The sequence below is a fragment of the Musa acuminata genome, chromosome BXJ1-9 (genome assembly GCF_036884655.1).
Source record: "Musa acuminata AAA Group cultivar baxijiao chromosome BXJ1-9, Cavendish_Baxijiao_AAA, whole genome shotgun sequence".
NCBI lineage: Eukaryota > Viridiplantae > Streptophyta > Magnoliopsida > Zingiberales > Musaceae > Musa > Musa acuminata.
This window is the reverse complement of record NC_088335.1, coordinates 11,629,778-11,654,248: the sequence shown is the minus strand read 5'-3', so window position 1 is coordinate 11,654,248 and position 24,471 is coordinate 11,629,778. Positions and strand designations below refer to the sequence as shown.

The 24,471-nt window shown below is 37.4% G+C and overlaps 4 protein-coding genes and 1 non-coding gene across 5 annotated transcripts; 2 read left to right on the top strand and 3 right to left on the bottom strand.

Annotated features, from left to right (window-relative positions):
- Nucleotides 1-4,651: 4,651 nt before the first annotated feature.
- On the bottom strand, nucleotides 4,652-8,936 carry LOC135593235 (cytochrome P450 709B2-like). The gene is made up of 5 exons (XM_065083116.1): nucleotides 8,610-8,936; nucleotides 8,315-8,538; nucleotides 5,770-6,020; nucleotides 5,329-5,698; nucleotides 4,652-5,252 (listed from the first exon to the last, which is right to left on the bottom strand). Exons 1-5 carry the CDS (start codon nucleotides 8,881-8,883, stop codon nucleotides 4,818-4,820), a joined length of 1,554 nt encoding a protein of 517 aa, XP_064939188.1. The 5' UTR covers nucleotides 8,884-8,936; the 3' UTR covers nucleotides 4,652-4,817.
- Nucleotides 6,268-6,429, top strand: LOC135594539 (U1 spliceosomal RNA). Its single transcript, XR_010480097.1, has one exon. It is a non-coding gene; the product is annotated as a U1 spliceosomal RNA (small nuclear RNA).
- A 1,530-nt stretch (nucleotides 8,937-10,466) lies between the features above and the next one.
- Nucleotides 10,467-11,970, bottom strand: LOC135583903 (auxin-responsive protein IAA4-like). Its single transcript, XM_065084678.1, has 4 exons — nucleotides 11,671-11,970; nucleotides 11,241-11,392; nucleotides 11,061-11,151; nucleotides 10,467-10,969 (listed from the first exon to the last, which is right to left on the bottom strand). The coding sequence occupies exons 1-4, from the start codon at nucleotides 11,952-11,954 to the stop codon at nucleotides 10,915-10,917; spliced, it is 582 nt and encodes a 193-aa protein (XP_064940750.1). The 5' UTR covers nucleotides 11,955-11,970; the 3' UTR covers nucleotides 10,467-10,914.
- An 8,467-nt stretch (nucleotides 11,971-20,437) lies between these two features.
- LOC135593234 (hydrophobic protein LTI6B) lies at nucleotides 20,438-21,187 on the top strand. Its single transcript, XM_065083115.1, has 3 exons — nucleotides 20,438-20,611; nucleotides 20,743-20,859; nucleotides 20,994-21,187. The coding sequence occupies exons 1-2, from the start codon at nucleotides 20,531-20,533 to the stop codon at nucleotides 20,824-20,826; spliced, it is 165 nt and encodes a 54-aa protein (XP_064939187.1). The 5' UTR covers nucleotides 20,438-20,530; the 3' UTR covers nucleotides 20,827-20,859; nucleotides 20,994-21,187.
- A 440-nt stretch (nucleotides 21,188-21,627) lies between these two features.
- LOC135593233 (chitinase 10-like) lies at nucleotides 21,628-22,795 on the bottom strand. The gene is made up of 3 exons (XM_065083114.1): nucleotides 22,438-22,795; nucleotides 22,209-22,365; nucleotides 21,628-22,133 (listed from the first exon to the last, which is right to left on the bottom strand). The coding sequence occupies exons 1-3, from the start codon at nucleotides 22,769-22,771 to the stop codon at nucleotides 21,767-21,769; spliced, it is 858 nt and encodes a 285-aa protein (XP_064939186.1). The 5' UTR covers nucleotides 22,772-22,795; the 3' UTR covers nucleotides 21,628-21,766.
- Nucleotides 22,796-24,471: the final 1,676 nt, after the last annotated feature.

Sequence of the window (24,471 nt, the reverse complement as noted above, 5' to 3'; positions counted from 1 at the left end):
ATGCTGCGTAGTCTTTTTGCTTATTATTATTATTGATATTTTCTCACTTTATGTTATTTGTTAGGTATATTGTGATGTCCTTGGAGCTGTGCAATAAGAATCAGATCATGATAAGATCATGATAATCAGACAAATTCGCCTATAAACACAGACCCTAAATATTACCGGTCATAGGTTACTCGAGAGGGATATCGAGATAACCGAATATACCGATATACTATATACCAGTCTATATGAGGAGGCAGCTGGTCTATGGGGACACTAGAGATACAGTGTAGGTGCTTATTGGAGAATGAGTTCATTGATTGATCCGCTCACGAAATGATGAATAGTTGATGATACCTCATTGTCAAACAGCAATTTCGTGGTCCTAGTTGTGTGTTTGGTCCTTAGACTTGAAACACTAAGGATGTTCTGTATGAGTACTCCGCTCTTTGATATCGAACTTATAAGTTCTAAATCTAGTACAATCGATCATCAAAAGTAGTAGGCAACTTTACGAGGGCAATTGAATATCAATAGAGAATCATCCGCTCTCGGTGTCATGAGAGGAATATCCTATATGTTCTTGCTCAAGTAAATCCCTAGTTAGGGTCATTCGGATTGAGAGAGAAAGAATTCTTCGGGAGAATCCGATTAGAGCGAGACTCAAGTAGATTTCGTATGGGTATGACAGCACCATGCCCGATATATGGTCTCTTGGATATTATATGAATGATGAACTATAGATACACGTTGAAGACAGATAGATCTAATGGATTAGATTCCTTTATATTATCTAGGGACTACAATTTGCTAGTCATAGGTGTCTTACAAGCCAATCACATGAGTGATAGCACGTGTGATATGATACACACACTTTTTGCTTATTATTTATTTGATATTTTCTTACTTTATATTGTTTGTTGCAACTAAAGTAATGAAAACGTTCATAAGAGTGTGCAACTAAAGTAATGAGAAAATAAAGCAGTTTGCAATAAATGTAAATAGTAAAACAGAAATGCAAACTGATTTATAGTGGTTCGATCGTCGTGACCTACATCCACTCTCGATTCCTCTTCACTCGAGGCTACCGGCTTTCACTATCGATCTTATTTCCAATAGGCAAAGATCAACTACTCTTACACTCTTTCTCATTTTCACAGGTTCAGGAGAGAACCTTTATACACATCTTTTACAAGTGTTCCCTCACACACCTCCCTTAGGACTATCACTAAGCTCTTGGAGGAGAGACCCTATACTTAAAAGAGTTTTACAACATTGGAATCATAGAGTTTTTGCTCTCTTTTTGTGTCTATTCCAAGCAAGAATTTGTGAGGTTTTTATAGACTCCAAATTGCTTCAAAACTTGGAGTCAAAATTTAAATCCCCGAGTTTTCGGGGTACGGGCGATACCACCGCCTACATTGAGCGGTACCACCGCCTGCTAGTCTGACATTGGGCGATACCACCGCCCAATTTGGTGGTACCACTACCCAGTCTTGTGATACCACCGCCTGACATATTAACACTAAGCGGTACTACCGCCTAGTCAGACGGTACCATCGTTTGATAATATGAAAAAGTGTGCTCTTGACTTTTCTAGGTCATGGGTGGTTCCACCTAACCTTGGGTGACTGAATGAGCCTTCTACTTGGCCCAAAACAATCCCAACTCAGACCCAATGGGCTCCTAATTGAGTTGGAATGGTTAGACCCAAAACCAACTCACTTACGACCTAAACTAACTCGATCTACACAAATTATTATAAAGTATGAATCATTTATTGTCCGACGTGTCATTGGTTCTTCCTGCGCTTCGTCTGATCCTTCGGCCCATCGTCCTCTCCTTCGATGTATTGCTTAATCGGCATGTTGACACCTGCAACTTCTGATCTCCTTTGCGCAATGTCCGATCTTTTGGTCCGATGCCCGAACTCACGGCACGAAGCCTTTTGTCGACACATCGATCATTCCCCTGGTTTAACATCTAATCTTTTGACATGTTCAATTCTGGCCCAATTTATTATTCTTTCTACTTTAATCAATTTGTCTCTCCTGATCGAAGCTAGTCATACATTACTCAAAATGCATATTAGATCATAACATTATCAATTGATTTTATAATCAAAATCCGAGATTCAACAAAGAGGAGGACAATTGACCCCTTTCATCCTCTCCCACAGATCTGTAGGATTTTAGGGATATACGATCTCCCTAGGTAACATACATCCCTTAGCACATGCGATTTTTTGATTTTGCAGGTTTTTGTGCACCAATTTTTGCATGATAATAAGAAACTATTTTATATGAAAATCTAAGATTTCTATTTTTTGTTCTTCCACTATGCATATGATGTTGTCCTAGATTTACTAACGCAGTATAGTGGCCTAGTACGTTCGTAATCGATGAGTCGAGTGAATTATTATGGAGATAATAATTTACTAAGTAAGAAAGAGTTCTGATAAGTACGACTCACAAACAACTCAATATTGGGCCTAGAAGGTCACGCACATATGATAGGTATTACGATGAGTAAATGTTCAGATATGATATATCAACTAGAGCCCTCTATCTTATTGGGTATTCTAGTAAGCAAAAAGACCGTGTATCATATCACACGTGCTATCATTCATATGATCGACTTATAAAGCACATATGACTAGCAAAGATAATAATTCATTGAATCAAAATGAGTTTTAATAAGTATGACTCACAATCAACTCGATATTAGGCCTAGAGAGTCATACATATAAGGTAGGTATTACGATGAGTAGATGTTAGAATATAAGATATCTGCCGACCCCCTGTCTTATTGGATATCCAATAAGCCCCTTAATTATTGGATCTTGTGGATAAGATCTAATAAAAGCCGATAAAAGATTAATTGATAGAGATATACTAATATAAGAGATTTTGGTAATTGGATAGAGATCTAATACTCAATATAGCAGGATCCATAATGTAATACATCTATTTCTCTCCTACGGATTTGGGATTTTTCAGGGATATACAATCTCACTATGTAATACATCTCACATGATATATGCAATTTTCGATTTTGCGGTTTCTCGTGCATTGATCTTCACACGATGACTATATATTTTTTTTATGAAATATAGATTTTTATTTCTGTTCTTCTTTTATGCATGTGATGCTCTGCTTAATTTTTTCAATATAAGGTTCTACTAGACTAGAGTGATAAGGGAGTATATGCCTTGAGGAGAACTACTGGTTCAGGTAATAAGAGGTGTGTTTTAGGGGGTTTGAGATATATGAATCCAGTGATGTATGATTATTGGAGTGGCTCACATTGTTGAAGACTCATAGTTTTGAAAAGGAAAAGTAAACTCAATAAAAATAATATAACGTGATATAAATATTTTTTGAGTGGAAAACATTGTATTCAAGAGAATATTCTCCAAAGATACATGGATCTTGGTGTTAACTTATGTAAAGCATAGGGACATACTAGGGATAACATAAACAACCAAATACTTTAAGTTTTTAAAAATTTGAGGTTTTGTAAAATAGTTTTTCAAATGTTCACTAATGTTATAAGACTAAGGTGAGCATATGGTTAATAAGGTAGACTGTAATTTAAAAGATTACTAACCAAAAGATTAGTGGCATGGAGGCTTGGTGTAAAAGGGTTAGACCAATTTCGACTATATGTCAATATTTTCATTCGGCAAAGTCAACCAGTTGAGTGTGTGGTAGTGATTTGAGATATTATATATAATAGGATGAGAGGTAGGTGGTGTAAAAGGGTCTTCACCTCCTCCATCATAGTAAATTATTTTAATCATATATATTTAGTAAAATAATATATGAAAATAATATAAAATATAAAATTATCAAAAGAAGTTGTGAGAGTAGGCCCAGACATCAATATATATAATTTCAAATGGTTTAAAGGATGTTAGAAAGACGTTCTAAAATGGAGTCTATGACTTTTATTACTAAGGCAAGCATCACAATAAATTGTAATTCTAATTGATTTGAAAATTGAAAAAGAATAACAAGAAAGTAGCTGTTGTTGAATAAAAGATAGTGGATGACCACGACGATGATTCTACACATCGATTAGAGCAGCAATTGAAGTAAAAACGGTTGGTTGGATAATTTGTGAAGTTGATGGCGACTTGTAGATGTTGTCTTTGGACTTCAGACTAATGATTTCCCATACTCAAATCCTTTATAAGAAATGAGTCAAGAAAGAACTCAATAAAGCTATTTTGTTTTATGATCAATTTTGAGGGTCAGATTTGAATAATTGATTTGATTATGTGATTTTCTATATTATGTATAATCTTCTGTCATAATCTTCTATCATGGCAAAGAAGGGCGGGCGACGAAGAAGGAGAAGGGGGCAATGATCGAGGTGACGACAGTGGGGGGCGACAGCGATGATCATTCGTAGTTGGTTGAGGGTCGAGGATATTTTGGTCAAATTAATAGAAAATATAACATTCTTCAGTAAAATCTATTTAGGGGGGTATAATTCAGTAAAAGTTTAATATTAAGGTTTTTTAGGTAAAATATTCAACAAAATATATTATAATTTCTGAAATAAATCAAATATTTATAAAATAAAAAATAATAAAGTATTAATAAGAGACAAACATCACGAAAGGAAAATAAGAACGATATAAAAAGGTCCATGGAATGGCAAATCTTATAAAATAAATAATTATTCCTCCCGTTTTCATGCAAATCTTATAAAATAATTATTCATTTTCAATTTCTATGAACATGAAAGTGTACCTAAATTTCCTTTTAAGAACTAATTTTGCAGCTGAAGACAAATCACTGAAACATTGGGTTTCCAGTACCAACTTAGAGATGAATGGGCCTCAGAACAATAGGGACACCGAACTGTGGCTGCAGCATGGTGGCGGAGTCAATGGGAGCATGCTTGTACCTGTGTGACAAAGAGAATGAGAACCTCTGCAGGATCATGGCGATCACAGTCTTGGCTTCCAACATGGCAAAGTTCTGCCCTATGCATGCTCTCGGCCCTATCGAGAAGGAGAGGAACGCACTGGGGTGTGCAGAGGCCTTCAAGATCCCATTCTCGAACCTCAGTGGATTGAACTCATTAGCATCATCTCCCCAGACCTCCTTGTTCCTGTGAGTCACTGCTATTGGCATCATCAACAGGGTGTTCTTTTTTATGTTTATGTTCCCCAGAGTTACATCTTTTGCAGCCTTTCTCCTCAGCAACGCCACAGGGCTGTATATCCTCAAAGCTTCGAGGAGAACCATGGTGACCTGCAAATTAAACAGCACCACAGTGAATGTCCCATACGTGGAGGAAGAAGAATTGATTGGTGTCTCCTGGAATTACCAGCTTTAGATTGGCGAGCGTATCAGCGTTGGGAATCTCCATCCCACACTCTCTCAGGACCTCTTCCCGGAGCTTCTCTTGCCACTGGAGATTGGTGCTGAGCAAGAACATGGCCCAGATGAGCAGATGCGAGGTGGTCTCGTGCCCCGCGATGAAGAACGTCTTGCACTCGTCGATGATCTCGTCCATGCTCATCTTCTGCTCATCTTGCTTCCGCGTTGCTGCTTCCAGCATCAGTCCGAGCAGGTCATTTCCGCAACCCAAGTCGTCGTCGTTGCTACCCAACCGGTCTCTTATGATTCCCATGAACTTGTTCCTTATTTTTCTCTCCAGATTCCAAATGCGGAGATTCTTCCGAGTCGGAACGTACCTGTTCGATCAAATTTCTTACGATCAGTACGAAGCCTATTGCGAGTGGTGCAAGCGCAGTGATTGCACGACCTGAACCCGGGGATGTTTACGTTGAGGAAACTCTCGATGACGAGGATCTGCAGCTCCTTCTGTGCCACAAACACTTCCTTCCCTTCGGAGTAACTGCTGCCAAAAGCGGTATGAGAGATCACATTCGCTGTCAGCTCCTGGAATTCTCTAGCCACCTCGACTTCCTTTTCGTGATCTCCTACTGCATCAGCATCATCTTGCCACGCTTCCAGCATCGATCTGGCGCATTCGGCCATCGTTCTCGTGAACAACTGCCAAAGGTCACTTCATGCAGAGCTCAGAGTCGAAATCTAAAAACAAGCTAACGACTAACACAACGTTGCCCAGATAGAATTGCAGAACCATTAATCTCAAATCCGTCATCGAAACATGAACGGCTATGAGGTGGTGTGTATGAATGAGGCTGATGCATTTCGCAGCTTAGTCCCACATCGCCTATTTACACTACAAAGGAGGAAGAGAGGGTGTTTAAGAGGGGCACTCGACAACCACGACTCCATACTTACCTGGACGGGGTCTATGGGCGATCAAGAAGGCTCATGGCCTAGGTCAGTGGCCTCCATTGCACTTCGGAGGCGCACTGGCTTACCATCTCCCCAAGCGGGAGAGTGGACGTCATAATTTGTGGTAGTAGGGGGTACGCGCCTGCGCGGCCCCCTTCTAATTCTGTAAGCGTAAACGTGAAGAGATAGTGTCACTACACAATGCTGTGGTTGGCTACCGCCTGGCACGGTTCTCTTCTGGTCTTTATGAGTAGGTTCGCAGTCAAATTTCAATTTTGACTTCATTGATCATGTTATCATAAACTATTTCGTGATATGTCATGTCATGTGATATGATAAAATTTTTCTATCAAAATAGAATTAAGAAAAACATAGACTACATAGATAATCAAAATTTCTTTGTCGATTAATTTTGGAGAATAATAACTATAATTATTAACCTTTGCAGATTTATTCCCTGCACGTAAAATTTCTACATTTATACGCTTTTTTTGTTAATATCAATATCTTACTGAATTGACATGTTGGTTTAGAAAAAAACAATATTTTCTTATTTGTATGTTTTAGTGTCTCGATTAGAACAATAAATTTTATCCTCATTTGTATGTAAATATTATAAATAGAGTAATCAATACTGTGTTAAAATTCAACGTCGTTGATGTTTTCTGGATAACTCTTTCTATAGTTTTTATTGTTTCTATGCAAATTTAACCCAATATTCACCCTCATTTTCAGATTTTTATTAAATTAAAAATAGTGATTAATGAAAAAAATTGAAAATTATTTATGTTTTCTGGATAATTCATTTTATAGTATTTCTTGCTACGACATTTTTTTATTTTATATTCTAGTTCATAATCGAAAGTAAATTGAGATGAAATTAGTGAAATATATAGAACATAAACCTTATGAGATTCAACAATTTGTTGATTATCTTCTTGAGATTGCTTATTTATGAACTTACATAATAAGCATTTAAATCTTAGTTTTATTGGAGATTAGACACCATCAGAAACAAAAAAAAGTTTAAGTTATTAATGAAAAAGTCACTATCTAAATGTGAACTCACCTCTTCTTTATTTTTTTTTGTCATGTGAGATTACTTTTAGTCATATCTCAATCTTCACCTCACATGAATTTTTTTTTCACATAGGTGGATTATGTATGACTGTTGACCTGAATTTAGTCTTACTTTACGTCAAAATTTTGACTGTCCAACTTAATTTTAATCTAAAGTTGCAATCGACCAACTGCCATAGATGAACAAAAAAATAATCCTCACTGTGTTTCAAAGAATTGAGTGGCAAGCTCAACTATTAATTATATCCTGCATTAATTGTTTAATGAGGGTGGGTTGAATCATTGTTGATTGCAATTTCATATGTCAAATTATATAGGTAATTACATCTACTTTTACAGTACAAGTGGCAGAAATAGACAAGTCTAATGGCATGCTTTGACAATCACAAAGGAACCTATTCTACAAGAATTCAATAGTTGCAAATGCAATGCAAAGCCATTATATATATAGATTAAGCAAGAAAAACAATGAAACATGCTAATAATTAAGCTTATCCCATATTTTCTATTGCAACTGGTAAACAACTTTGCTAGATCCATGAATACAATATTTCTCCTCACAACAAGAAGAAAGTGGTAACCAAATCTTTTATATTCTGCCGTCCTAAGTGCATGTATTCTTTTCTAGCAATGTGAGTATTTAAACACCACCTTTAATTTATTCTTCATCGTCAATACAATCGATGTACAACATATTTTTTTCTAATAGATAAATCACATCTTCCTAAAATTTGAGAACCTATGCCTTCTATCTTTACCATCTAAAAGTTTTAAGCACCTCTCTTCGGTTGTGCATGATTGATCATATATATATGCAAGCATCGCATGATACACTAAGCATATTGCAGCTTTTGTGTTGTGGCATTGTAAACATCAGCACTCACAGTTGTCTTTTACGTGGTTTCTTTCAGATGACTTTGTGCAGGTTGCGTGGGGAATGCAGCAAAGAAGGGAGGACTGACCTTGAGCTTATCCATGGCGAAGGCGGGGTTGACCACCCTTCGATGCCTCGCCCACTCCGACCCATCTATGTTCGTCAACCCCTTCCCCACGAGGGCCATCGCCGCAGGAGACGGATCCGTCCTGGCGTAGGATCCGTACTTGCTCGCCAGGACCTGTTTGATCATCTCCTGCTCGCTGATGCAGAGTAGTGGCTGCGGTCCGATCCAAAACAGAAACGTCTCTCCTGTCCACAAATCGCCTCTTAATGCTCTCATGCAAGAAGAAGAAGAAGAAGAAGAAGAAGAAGAGTCTAACCATATTCTGCGATCCATTTGGCGAAATGGGGCAGCACCCGGGTGGTGATATCATGCGAGTGGGTATCCAAGATGAGCTCCGCTGCAGCCCTTCTGATGCTTCTGATCTCCTCAAGTGACCCTGACCAGAACCTGTACGCAGGTCCTCTCACCCCTTGTTTCCTGTACGCTCGAGTTATCACATACGGCCTCCATGTCAGGTGCATGAACGCCTTCCAAAAGCATGAGATCAGCACCACCGAGACTGTCCCTAGAACGATGACAAGATAGCCCATCTATCTCCGACGAGGGACGAGGTATTGCAACAGAGCGTTGTGTGTACTGATGATTGTGGAGGGAAGCAGCCGTCTTATAGCAGCCTCCTTCCTCTTGAGGTGGTGTCACGGCTGATGCAAGCGCTAAGACTTCAATTATTGTATGTGCATCACCGTCCTACGTTATATTATTTCCACTGCACTACGTCGAATGGTACAGTAGGGGAAGGTTGCAATTCCCACGCTGCATGAACTCGTCACACGCAAGACAAAGGCACGGTTTAGGGCGCGACCTCCCATCACTCTCCACGTGGCACTTCCACGAGTCGTGCCACAATTCGTGGGCGCTTTTCTACCCTTGCACTGGCAATTGTTGACTTCCTGCCACGCGCGGAAGGTGTTTGAAAGAATTACTTAATGGGGAGGTGAGGAACGGTGTTAATGAGTCGACTAATAATGATTTAGGGGGTTTGACTTCGACTGGTGTCACATGATCTACTCTACTGAAGGTGGACCCTAAACATCAAACTATAATTTGCTCAATCAGCAAGCAAAGGTCCATAGTATATATAGATGCCATGATATTGCTAAGAACATAGCTTTATATGAAAAATAGATAAATTTACTAAAATATTTATTTATGTATGCTAAAGTTATTACATAAAAGGATATCATATTATCATTAGTCTCTATAAAATAAGAGTGATTTGATATTTCTTGATTTCTCAACTTATGAAATTGATTTGAGTCTCTTTCACTTTATAAATAGAGTTACGATGCTACCATACTAATTCTTTTCCTTTTTTTCTCTTCTAATAATTCAAATGGGTTAGGATTATAATATATGTATATATAAGAGATTAGACATCATTATAACCTAATGTTAGATATATTTTCATCTGAGACATGAATATTTAATAATATAATTAAGCAAATGATAACTTCCATCAATAAAGCTTTGCATATGGATATTTTCTCTAATTAACTTTAAATTAGTTAGAAAAATACATTTGAAGTATCTATCTCCCGATTTCGATTGTCATGATTGATATTGAGACAGTATATTTGTGACCCCAATACTTCTAATTGCAGAACTACTCGGAAAATATTTATCTATAACATGAAGATTAAGATAGAACTAAAAATATTTATCTATAATTTAGCAAATTGTAATTGGTACCACTCATTCATCTAACTAAAATTCCAACAAAAACATCTGCAAATACTCCATATGTTTTTCCTCCTCCCAATTCAAACATAATTCGATATGTTTCATGAAGATATGTATGGCATGGTTTAGGTGGATGGTGACTTCCATTTTTCTTTCTTCTACAAAAAAGAAAAAAATATTTAATTTCTTTCTTCTACATATATATATACTAATATATATACATATACAGTACAACAGTAGACTTCTTTCCCAAATACAAACAAATAAAAGACTCACTCAGCAAGTGTTAAAGAGTATGTAATTCCTCCAAATCTGCACCAATTGGCATAGAACTAACTGAGCTATCACTTCAGTTCAAAGTAAGTTTTGCTGAAGCTGAATTAGGCCACTAAGTAGTGAACATATACATAAACATGCATAAAGTTCTGACTAAACCATATAAATTTGCAATAAACATAAGTTTTAGCAGCATAAGATCACAAGAATTATCACTTACCATTTCATTTACATAGGAAAACTTGCATAATAATGAATCTATAATCAAATGCCGATATAATCGATATTTAGTTATTATTATTTTTATTATTATTGACATCGCGAGATCCGGATTGAGATTTAAAAATGATTTTTAAACCAAAATACCTAGAGAAAACAAAGGTGGAAGTAAGTTAGCCTTCCAAATCATTAGCATCTCACACTCTGAAACCATTGATTGATTGTTATCAGCCTCTTTGTGATCACCAGCAGTATGGCAACCAAACCAGCCAAAAAAGCTCACCACACTGACTCTGTTCTGTGTCTGTACATCTTCGGTCCCAACCACTGCTGACATCTTGGATTTGGATTTGGATTTGGATTTGGATTTGGGGTGACTACAAGTTCTAGCATCTGTCGGCCCTCATGATCTTCAACCTCTTGACAGTGATCAGAAACAGCCTGCTCAATCACAATGCATAAGAAAAGCATCAATCAACAAAGCAATGCGTAAAGCACACGGTTTGACACAGCAAACAAGAGGAATGCATACTCCCATGGCACATCTCCGACCATCATCCAATCTCCTTCCCTGTCTTCATAGGTCAGCACATGGTCGCAAGGCACTCGGGCAGTCTCAGGATCTGGAGTAAGTGATCACAAGTGAAGGCTCATCAGATGCATCAGCAGCATCGCAGCGAGAACTACACATGCCAACTATGCCTGTTCTTACACATGATGGAGGTCCTAAACATGCGGCCAAGTGTTTGTATTAATCCACTGTAGCTATCATGTGCATACAGATCCAGTTTTCTGCCGATTGGAATCCCCTCCATGTAAACCTTGACGAACAATCTCGGATGGCCAGTCAGAGATACTTGGTTCCTGAAGAATGAACTGTAAGAGTGGAGAACTAGCAACAGAGAGCTCAGTTATCTGATGCTGCAGGCCAAAAGATATGATCTCAGTGGGATTTTGGGTTAGCTGGAGCTACTGGATTCAGCATAGAGTTGGAACACGAGATGTTAGGAAACTTCGTATGTATGTTAAGATGAAATGCTGGCATGCTGGTAACGATCAAGATCGGTAATCTGTGAAGTTCTTAGAGAAAACAAGAACAAGCAGAATAGAGAGGAAAGGATCAAAAGAGAAGTGGTGCACACCTTTGTTTGGAGTACCAATCAGGAGGAGAGGAGGTTAACAGGCTAAGTCCTAGGCTGAGATCTGTGCTGAAATCTCTGCTTCTTGGCTGGGTAACAGAAGATGCAGTGGAGAAAGCAGGGTGGCTGCTGCTGTCTATAGAAGAAGATGGAGAGTCATCCTTCCTCTCCATGAAAAGGTGATCTTTGTTGCAGATGATAGAGGCAAGAGGGAAAGGGAGAAAGCCAGTTGCAATGCACAAGCTGGTTTTAACTAAGAAGGTTGCTGTGGTGAGAAAGCCAGGCATGCACTCACTGTCTTACTCGTTGATTAAGGCTCTTAAGCCAGAAAACGCTGGGAGCAAACTGTGTTTACATAAGCATCAATCACTCATGGTATCCACAAACATTATCGAATCTTTCGTGAGAGCTACTTCTCACCAGATTACTTCTCTTTGGTCATCATCATCATCATATCATGCAACAAAATTCTCGGGTCCATGATTACTCAGTACATTTATGCTAATGAAGAGTAGAAAAGTAGTATTTTTGGGTCACAATTTGCCTGAGAAGTCTGATAATTCCAAATGATTTAATATCATTTGCTCATGAGCAGCATGAGACTATTCAAAAGAGCTGATCAAGTTTTTGTTACACTTTACTCCTACACAAAGGTCACAATGCCACTGAATACAACTCTCTAACCACTGATCTGTCCCAATAAATGCTTGACTCTGTTCAGGCAGCAAGTTTGGTTAGACAAAGACATTTGTTTCTCCATGTATAGGAAGCATGTAAAGAGAGGCAACAGGTGAAGCAATCTTATCATGCAAGACTGCAACAGGGAAAAGCAACATGCAGCTGAAGCCATTGGTTTCTTTTCCTCGTTGGGGAGTATCTGAAGACACCCCAACACTCGGAGCAATTTTATCACACAAGACTGCCACAGCAACAGAAAAGAAGATTGCTTTGTAGTGCATTCAGGCAATTGGTATTCACTTTTGTTTCTTCCTCTCTCGCTCTCGCTCTTGGAAGAATGGAACTGAGCATTTTACTCTTGGCTTTGACAACCAGTGGATCTATCTGGACACTGGAGTACTCCATTTTCTATGGGAGCAGGATTCACGAGCATCAATGCAAGCAGTAAATTGACACTAAGAACTGCTTTCTTCTAGTATAAGTCCTGAGAATGCAACAGCTTTCTTGATCCACTTGTTAGGATACAGGTGGTTCTTGTACAGTGCAAGACTAATCAATCGAAAGTAGTGATATAGAAACTGGATTAGGGATCACATAATGTTGGCACAAGATTTGTGGTTTAGGGGAGTCATGGCTTATGGCTTTGTAGAAGAAGAGACTTTTTATTTTTTGAAACTTATCCTCTTAGGATAAAAAGCAAGGGCTTCTATTAAGAGCTAGAAATCCTCGTCGAGAATTAATATAGTCGATAATCAAATCCTAAAATGATACACATAAGGTCGGTCTAGTGATGGTTTTACGTCTTGACGTGAGCTTAATATTTAAGCTTAGATTAGTAGTAATGCATTTATCAAGTCTTTATAAAATATTTGACCGGTGGAAGATTAAATTATTCGTATCAGGCTGCCTTGGAAGCAAAAAGAACAAAAAAAAAAAAAAAGGGTGATCGCCTCTTTTCTACCTCTCATTGACAACATTCTTCTCACATGAGGCATCAGTTATGTATGACTTGTTATGGGCAAGGAAGCAGAAACTGACATATAACTTGCTTTGCTTAGAAGTACAGATTGGCCACCGAAGGTGACTGATGCTCTTTCTCCTCTGGCACAAGTCCAAACAAGAGAGAAAAGGAAAAGAAAAGAAAAGAAGAGAGAAGGATTCATGAACATTCATTTTGAGAGAAAGAATGTGTAAGGTGGGAGAGGTGGAGAGCACAATTAGAACATAAAAGAACTCGCCAGTGTTAACACCACCAGGCCTACCTTGTTCCTAAAGTAAAAGACAAGAACTAGGGTGATGCAGTAGTAAGTAACAAGCAAAGGAGTAGAGATGTGTTCTGGGTGATGCTCCTAAATGCTGCCTCCTTTGGGTCTCTCTTTCTTGATTGGAAAGTATTTGTTTTCCTCTGATTGATCATTGATATTACTTCTTGCTGTCACTCTAAAATTCTAAGAGTAGAGTATTTTTTTTTCTATTGCTTGCAAATGAATTTCTATACTCTCCTGCCTGTTCTAATTAAAATCAATGAATTCTTTCATTTCTATTGGAATTCTTCGACGTTGTGCATCTTTGAAATCAATCAAAAACTGATAACATGAATGCTTCTGATCCAAAATCATTTATATTTTCATTGAACTTTAAGTATAAGAAAGATAAATTCAGTCACATCCATGATTAACCGAAAGAGAACGAAAAGTAGTTTTTGATCAATCAAATCCTTCGATCGAGTCTCGCTTGTCATTAGATTATCTCTCAAGCGAAAAATTCAAATTGGATCAAAATTTGTGATATAAGATCATGGAAAACATACTATTATCTACTTTTGAGAATTAGGCCAAGAATTCTATCAGAGTGAGCTCATGAATTAGTTTTTGCTTGAGAAGCTACAAATTTATAAGCACTATGGACTATCACAACATAACCTGAAAGGAATCCATCTTAACGTTATTCGCTAAGAATGTTATTTTTGAATCCATCAAGATTGTTGTATTCACTATAATACTATAATTCAAAAATTATTTGATATATGAAAGATAATAATAATAATAATGAGTAAAGCTTAGGAGATGTTAGCTATCTCAGGCGACAAAAAACTCTACCTTTCAATAATCATTTTGTTCATAGCTTTATGTACAAGTCCAAACAGCCATCATTAACTCTAGACAACATCTCACATCAAACCCACCTTAATTGTTCTACTTTTAATCAACTTGCCAACCTTAGCAAAAGAAAGCTTCAAACTTTAAATACTGACTGATTCACTATTTCTATTAAATTATTTGAATCTAATAAATATTATATCAGAATTGCATGATCTTGGGTTCCTTATAAAAATCATTTCCAAATATGTTCGTCTAGCGGAATAAATCTATACATATGAGATAGGAAATTTCATTTCATCTTAGGGACAGACACTTAATCCTTTATCCTTTTTTTTTCTTTATTTTTTTGAGATGGAGTGGTAGAAGCTCCTATCACATACTTGGAAAACAGATGTGATCAAGAAATATAGCAAAAGTTTAAGATGATGAATGTGGAAGTTGTGAAGGTTTCACAACTTCTACATACAAATAGGCTATTCTGCTAGAGTTGGTCCAGAAAATTTACCAAAAATAATTTGGTAATCGAATAAAGATAATAAAGTAAAAAAAAAAAAGATAAGGATACAAAATTTATGTGGTTCGGTCAATTAACCTACCCATAGAAGAGAAGCAAAACTCTATTATAAAATTGATAATTATAAATGCTTTAGGAAAATATTCCTATGTCATCAAACACGAAATTATTAAATAAGAAAAGCCCAAACTATTTTAACTAAGCGTGGACTTAATAGAAATTAAACCCAAAATAAATAATTAGGTTTTCCTTATAGTGCCTCTGGCTTCAAAGCCCAAGCCTTTATTTATAGTTGTAATAGGAGATAACAAGCTTGATTTTCCGGACTATATGGGACTTGTCAAACTAACAAATCTCCACCTTAGCATTTCCCAACATTGATAATTAATAAAACTTACTTCATCTTCTTCACAAAAGCTCCAACGGGCAATTACCAACAATGAACACCAACCAAGTCCAAGCACTGCTTGAACTTGTAAACCGGAAGAAGCTTCGTAAGCATATCAGCTGAATTGTCATTCGTATAAATTTTTTGAATAAGGACCTTTCCCTCAGCAATGGTATCCCGAATAAAATAAAACTTCATATCGATGTGTTTCGTCCTCTCATGATACATCTAGTCTTTAGTCAAATGAATAGCACTTTGACTATCACAGTAAATTGTAGTAACACCTTGATGCAGACATAATTTGCTGAACAAACCTCTTAATCATAAAACTTCTTTTATCGTCTTTATCACTACTATATATTTTGCCTCTATAGTAGATAAAGTCACGACAAGTTGTAAGGAAGCTTTCCAACTAACTGCACAATTGCCAACGTAAAAAACATAGCCTGTTAAAGATCTTCGTTTATCAAGATCCGCAATATAATCAGAGTCGATGAAACCAATCAAAGTGTCACGATTTTTTCCAAACTCCAAACAAACATCTGAAGTCCCTTGCAAGTATATGAGAATCCACTTCACAGCCTGCCAATGTGTTTTACCTAGGCGAGACATATATCTGCTAACCACACTGACTGCTTGTGAAATATCTGGATGAGTACAAACCATTGCATACATAATACTACCGATGGCACTAGAATATGGAACTTGCACCATATACTCTTCCTCTTCAACTGATTGTGGTGATTGAGCAGCAGATAGCCAAAAATGGCTAGCAAGAGGAGTACTCACTAGCTTAGCATTTTTTATGCCAAACTTCTCCAAGACTTTCTCTAGGTAATTTTTCTAGGTCAGAAATAATTTTTCAACTCCTCGTTCTCTTTTGATCTCCAAATTTTCTTAGTTACTCTCAAATCTTTTATTTTAAATTTACTACTCAATTGTGTTTTCAAAGTGTGAATTTTTGACAAATTCTTAGCTGCAATAAGCATGTCATCAACATAAAGTAACAAATACACAAAAGAGCCATCAGTTAACTTCTGAAAGTAGACATAGCTATCATATATGCTCCTCGTGTAATGATGACCCAACATAAAAGAATCAAACCTCTTATATCACTGTCTTAGAGACTGCTTCAATTCGTACAAGGATTTCTTTAGTAAGCAAACATGGCCTTCCTTACCGTAAACTTCAAATCCATGAGGTTGCTCCATGTAAATTTGTTCTTCAAGTTTACTATGTAAGAAAGTTGTCTTGACATCAAGTTGCTCCAATTCCAAATCAGACATGGCAACTAAAGCAAGCAAAACACGAATAGAGTTATGCTTAACAATAAGTGAAAATACGTCATTAAAATCAACACAATGTACCTGACTATAGCCCTTTGCAACCAATCGTGCTTTGTACCTTGCATCTTCAACCCCTGGAATACCTTCATTCCTTTTGAAGACCCATTTGCATCTAACAATTTTCTTACCCGAAGGCAGTTTCACAAGATCCCAAGTTCTATTCTGATGGAGATATTCAATTTCTTTATTTATCGCAATCAACTACTTAGTAGAATTATCACAAAACACAGCATCTGAGTAGGTAGTAGGCTCACCAACTTCACTTATTTCTTCTACAATAGACAAAGCATATGCAACCAAATTTACATACCTTTGTGGTAGTCGAATATCTCTCCGTGGTCTATCCTTGGCTATGGAATATTGCTCTTCCTTTGGATCATCTTCGTCAGTAGACTCGGGATCATCTATTGGCATTCTTTGAATATAAGAGTTCAATTGAAAAGAATCAGAACTACCAATCTCAAGCTCCACTTGCTTCTATACACTATCATTTGTACAACTAGTAGATTCCTCTTTGGAAGATAAGATAGACAATTCATCAAAAGTAACATCTCTACTGATTATAAATTTTGGGGATTTGGGATCAGAATACTATAATCTGTATCCTTTCACCCCAGAAGCATACCCAAGAAAAATACACTTTTTAGCTCGATGCTCTAATGTTCCTTCATTTACATACATGTATACTAGACACCCAAAAATTTTTAAATCAGAGTAATCAGCAGGAGTACCTGACTAAACTTCCTCCGGAGTTTTAAAATTAAGTGCTGCAGAAGGAGCGTGGTTGACAACGTAATAGGCCATATTAATCGCCTTTGCCCAAAAGTCCTTTGTCAACCCTGCATTTGAGATCATACACCTTGCTCTCTCCAAGGGTGTTCTGTTCATACGTTCGACCACACCATTTTGCTAAGGCGTCATCCTAACAGTGTGATGCCAAATAATTCCTTTATTTTTGTAGAATTAATCAAAGTCACCTTCACAAAATTCCATGTCATTATCTGTTCGAAGCTGCTTAATCTATTTACCTATTTGCTTCTCAATCAAAGTCTTCCATTATTTAAAAGTTAGAAAAACATCATTTTTATGCTTCAGAAAATAAATCTAAATTTTCTTAGAATAATCGTCAATGAAAGTTGTCTGGCATCACCCTTAGACTAAACACGAGTTAGACCCCAAAGGTCTGAATAAATATACTCAAAAGTACCTTTTGTTTTGTGGACTATCGGAGAATTGAAACTGACTATTTTTTGCTTTCCAAAAATACAGTGTTCATAGAAATCTAGTGGCCCAATACTCTATCCGCAAAGAAGACTCATTTTGCTCAATATGCTCAAATATTTTTCGCTCATATGACCCAAACGCATATGTCATAATTTGGTGATGTCAGAATCAGACAATGATGATGACGAGACTGCATCCGAGCCTGTGATAGTAGTTCCTTGCAAAATATATAAGCTACCAGATCTACAAGCTTTCATAACAACAAGGGCACTTCTAGAAACTTTCATAACTCCACCTTCAATTGTGTATTTACACCCAAGAGCCTCTAGGGTGCCTAAAGAGATAGATTTTTTTTAAATCAAGAACATGTATAACATTAGTAAGCATTCTCACAATAACATCATGCATTTTAATTCGGATTGTGCCTCTACCAACAACATCACGCATGGCATTATTGTCCATCAAAATAATTCCACCATTATAAGATTCATATGTGGAAAATAAATCTCTATTAGGACATATGTGATAACCCGAATCTAAAATCTATTCTAGACCTCGTCCTATCATTAGTAGCAAGGAAAATATTTTCAACATTTTTATCAGCTACTACACTAGCTTCAGCGGACTTAGTAGTTTTCTCAATAATTTTTCCCTTTTGCTTTAATTTATTTTTTAATTTAAAGTAATCAACCTTAATGTGTTCCATTTTATGACAATATCTGCACTCTAAATTTCTATGTCTGGATTTAGATCTAGATTTAGATCTACTATTGTCAAATTTTCTTTTATCCGTTCTACCCCTAACAACAGGACCCTCAGCCTAATTCCCTCTACTTTCCCTAGTGATATCTTTGTTTATCTGCTCCTTAGATTTTAGTGCAGATTTAATTTCCTGATACGAAATTGTTTCTTTTCCATAAATCATAATATCATGAAAATACTTAAAGGATTGGGGAAGAGAATGCAAAAGTAATAGGGTTTTATCTTCGTTATCAATTTTCGCATCTATATTCTCTAAATCCATAACTAAGAAATCAAATTTATCAAGATGTGAGAGTATAGATGTACCTTCAGTCATCTGAAGCATATACAAACTCTGCTTCAAGTAGAGACGATTCTCCACTGTCCTCTTCATATATAATGTTTTAAACTTGTCCCCATATGCTCTTAACCGTAGTCTCCGTAGCTACCTCCTATAAAACCTCGTCAGAGAGATTTAGAATAATGTTTGATCGAGCCTTCTTATCCATACCCGTAAGATCTTCCTTTGACGTATCATCTGTAATGTTCTCAGCTCCTTCTAGTGCCAAATCAACTTCATTATAGTGCCAAATCAATTTCGTCTTGAACCAGAATGGCCTCCATCTTGAGCTGATACCAGTTTATTAGAGTTGGCCCTAGAAAATTTACCAAAGGGTAATTTAGCAACCTAATAAAGATAATAAAGCAGAAAAATAAAAGAGACAAGAATATCAAATTTACGTAGTTCAATCAATTGACCTACGTCTACGAACGAAGGAGAAGCAAGACTCTACTATAAAAGGGACAATTACAAATGCATTAGGAAAATATTCATAAGCCATCAAACACTTGAAACTACTAAACAAGAAAAGTCCAAACTATTTTAACTAAGTATAGACTTAATATAAATTAAATCCAAAGCAAACAATTAGGTTTTTCTTGTGATACTCCTAGTTTTAAAGCTCAGACTCGTATTTATAGTTGCAATAAGAGATAACAAACTTGATTTTCAGGATGTGAGACTATAGGGACTTGCTAAACTAACACATCCTTTTCTCTTGTGATTGATATTAATTGATGTTGGATTAAGTTTCCCTATATCTACCATTACGTTAGAAAAATATTCATTCGTGCAATAAACATAGAGATGAACGACGTGATAATCTCATTACTTAGGGTTTGGTCAAAATAAACAACTCTTGTCCGACAACCGATAGTTTTAGTATTATTAGAAGATCTCAGTATCTAAATTGAAATGCTTTGGGTAGTAAAAATATCTAGAGAGAAAGAAGGGAAGACAAAGACAAAGATTCAGATGAGTCTCACTCTCCTAACATATATCAGATTTGAGGTCCAACGATCCTTATGATCGTTAATGTTTACATTTCAAATCGAGTTGAATGGCGCATGAGACCGTATCCAATCAAACAATTCAAGAGTTTGAACGCAACTTCTCAGGTTGGAGGAGGAAGACGTGTGGAACTCTAACGGGGACCGAACCATCCGACGTGGAGGTATCGTGGTGGCGGATAAGACGAAGCGTTCGAGTCAAAGGCTTACGGCAAGGAGGTCCGGCGAGGAAAGGGATGAGGGTGAGTCGCCTACCCAAACCTTCCTCACCTTCTCCCGCTCTCTCATGACATGATGATACGTGGGATCGATCCACTTTGATACTCTGCACGCGACTCATCGCCAGCCAGCACTGCGCACACGTTGAGCACGAGGCTAACTGTCTATAAACTAAGTGCTGAAGCTTCCGGTTCTTACCTGCATTGGACTCTATATAATCCATAGCTCCTTGTTGAGCTCTCTCCATCATCTCTCTTTCTTCAGAAAAAGAAGAGGAGAAGGTTAGCTCGAGAGGTCTAACATGGGGACAGCCACTTGCATAGATATACTGGTGGCCATCATCCTTCCTCCTCTTGGAGTCTTCCTCAAGTTTGGCTGCAAGGTATACTCATCTTTGTCTCTCACCATCTCTTAAGCGGTATCACTCTCTCTCTCTCTCGCTTACCGCATTGGCCTTTCTACGAACATAAGTGAGAAAGAAATGTTTTTGCTTGGCCTTCTTGACGGTGGCAGGTGGAGTTTTGGCTGTGCCTGTTGCTGACGATCCTCGGCTACATCCCCGGGATCATCTATGCCATCTATGCCATCACCAAATAATTCATTTCTCTACATGAAAACAAGAAGAATCAGGTAATCATATGAGCTTTTTTATTCTCTCTCTCTCTCTCTCTCTTTCTTTCCATAAAATATCCTCTATAGAGAGTGAGAGAGATCGCTGTTACATATGAGATTTCAGTGGAATGAATGAACGCTTGGTTTTGCAGGGGATTGGTAGTGGAGATGGTGCTGCAACTTGGGCTCTTCTTCTTTCTTCTGTAATATATGATCTGTGCACTATTGTTGTGTTCTTCTTGAGATTTCTTATTGAGAGTCTTCTTGTCTGTTGATTGTTGCACGTTAGTGGTGTAATTGTTTGTCGACAATAAAGCAACAGCTGCATCTGTGCCTTTATGCATTATTTTAGAGATGTAATAATGGGGATGGAACCTCCAGCTTGACTCTTTAGCACGAGAGCTTGCAGTGCTGCTTCACCTAAACAGGATCTCATCAATGTCCACAGCATCTGTTTTGGTGAGCTATCGTTATCTGCCGCTTGTAATAATGGCACTGGGCCATTGCATACAGCCCTTATCTGTCGATTTGTATGCTTCACATGTGCCCATCACTGTCGTTCCTCTGTTGTCATTGAAAACGATAGGATAAAAGTATTTTTAAATAAATTAAAAAAATATTACTTTTATTAAATATATATTTTTTAAGTTATATCTTTTTACCATTATGAATTTATATAAATAGGTCTTTTTTATTTAATGAAAAAATAAATTTCATTTTTTATTTATTTGACATAAATTTAATTTTTCTTTCAATCAAGTTATTTTGAATAGAAGAAATACAACATTCACTCAACAGTCTTAAGATGATTTTTTTTTTCTTTTATTTCAGAACTCATTTGTTGAGTGGCAATGGCAAGTAATCTCATAATACTTTAATCATCTCACATATTAAGTTAAATAGCAAGCTGAGATCATCTACTAAGTTAAAAGGGCTTTTGATAAGCACAGTCAAGGTTGGGGCCAACGTCGACGTCGAACAATTGGGCGTATCTCTTGTAGAACCCAATTCGATCGGCGACTCGACTATCGCCTGGAACACCACACTCGAGCCCCCCGTTGATGATGTTGGTAACGAGCCCAAATCCGACGGTGCGATTGGCTTGGACGTCGGCCGCCGTCGGCCTATACCGGCCGACCATGACGTCATGGCAAGATGGCTTGGGTTTCTGCTCCGTCATCCAAAACCAAATGGCCGTCTTGAACGCTATCTCCGAATTGTTGGCCACTGTTTCCGGATTCTTCAGCCCATCAAAGCCCAGAGCCTTCCCTGCCGGCCCATAATTATAATTCCTGCCAAATATAATTAAAATAAATAGCAATCGTCTTTAAATAGTTACCATACAGAAGAGGTTAATCTAGTTTTACCAAGAGAGCTGGATGGGACCTCTGCCATGGTAGGACTTGCCAGGGTAGCATGGCCACTTCTTGTTGGTGGAGTCACAGTAGTTGCTCTGTGGGTTTATCTCCTCCTTGAAGCACAACCCCCATGCATAAGGTCCGTCCGGCGCTGTAGCCCATCCTCCTGCATCATTCACACATCTCGCCTGCTGCAGTCGACAAGCATATTTATATGCATGCTAAGGTTTGAACGTACCGGTGGTCTCATGGGAGATCTGAGCAAGGAAAGCAGCAACCTCTCTCTTGCGGGTGTCCAAGTCGCCGGTCCTTCCGAACCTGGGGAAACTACTTGCAGCGCGGACGAAGGCGGCGTAGGGGTAGAATCCGTTGGCCGGGCATGCACTGTCGTCCTTGTGCAGGAAGATGGAGTGGTAGAGCTCCTCGGAGACGATCGACGAGACGCCGTGGCCGTAAGGGCCGCAGCCGGCCTCCGCGGACTGAGCAGTACAAGAGAGCAAGGAAGACGCGAGTAGGTAGAAGAAGGAAGGCAGCGCGAGAGGCCACGAGTTACGGGAACGAAGAGAAGGCATGGTTTGGGAGGACGAGTGACTGCCATGATCTCGTGGGTGTGTATATATAGCGACCTCGAACGTGCCATCGTTTGACCGAGCCTGCAACGGCGGCGATATTTGCGTTGGGGGGGTGTGGTCAACCGCTGACTAGCTGATGAACAATGTTAATTACCTCCACTACGGATCAAAATAATATTAAGGTGGTGTGTGTGGATGGATGCAAAAGACAGAGGAGGAGGAGGAAGAGGAGGTATAGTATATACTGAGATCAGACCTTGCCAACTATGGAGAATCTACAGTTGGCATGCATTCTTACACGAAACATAAATTAATTATATTTTTCTTAAAAAAATCAAAGATGCATGTTACTACTATCTGCAAAATAAAATTAAAGCCAGCATAATTATCAGATAAAAAAAAGGAGGCTGATTTAGGACTCTGTTTATAAAGCACTAATATCTTTCATATTTTTGTTTTCTTTCTTTTCTTGAACCATCTGGAAGAAGACTTTGTAGTCAACATCGTGGATCGCCGGCTGATGCGGCCGGCACTGTCGATGGGGAAGTGTTACTACGACATGCATCATGGGAAATGGTGGCTGGGCTGGGGTGGGTGCTCACTGTCACGAGCAACACGTTGACCGTGGACTTCACGAAAAGAAAAGCTTCCGCCCTTGGGATTCTCTACGATGCTGCACGTGTACTGGATTCGCCTCACGAGATCCGCACCATCTATTTGGTCATCACACGCATCTCAAATTATCTCAATGGCTCTCCTCCTCCGTTACACCGTATTGTAGAGGAGAGGATCCGATCTCGGGAGTGGTGGAAGTGTCAACACAAAGCATCGGCGTCCGTGTCATGAAAGTCAACTGGGCGCTCAGTGGGGAAGCAAAGTAACACTTTGTGTGTCTTTGTCAGTTTATGCTAAGAGGTTTATAGTGCACTCATATATAGAATTAATCACAAAACATGTCCCAATATTAAAAATATTATTTCAATGTATAAATAGGCTGTGTTTAGAAATATATTTGAGTGATTCTAAGTGAAATGCTTCATAAACAATAGATGAAAACTATATTTTAAATATATATATTGATGAAAGTGCTACTTAGTAAAATTATATTTCAGAAGTCTTTTAAATATTTTATGATAAATTTATCTTTTTAATATTTTTAATATTTATTCAAAAGTAAATATATACTTTTATTTAAATTGAAAAGTAAATTAAATAAATAAATAAGGTAATCTTATAAAAAAATTATATGGGCCAGATATATAATAAAAAATAAATGCAGTCATATAATAAATATAAAAAATTATTAAAAATAAAAAAAAAAAAATTTTACCTTATAAAAAATATAAATCATATTGATTTCTCACTAAATCATTTTGACGATCTTCTAATTTTAAATAAAATCATAGGGTATTTTTAGAATTTAAAAAATATATTAACATTTGATAAATGCTAAAATGCTAATATCATCAGAGATTTGAGTATTTTTAATGTAGCATCCAAGCCAAATATGATTTGAAAAAAATTATTAAACATCAATTCACATTTGTAGTATGATTCGGGCCGTACATTTCAAATTATATTTTTAATATTGACGTAAATATTACTTGGTAAAATTATATTTTAAATGTCCACTAAATATTTTTGTGATAAATTTACCCTTATAATATTTTAAATATTTATTCAAAAATAAAATATATTAA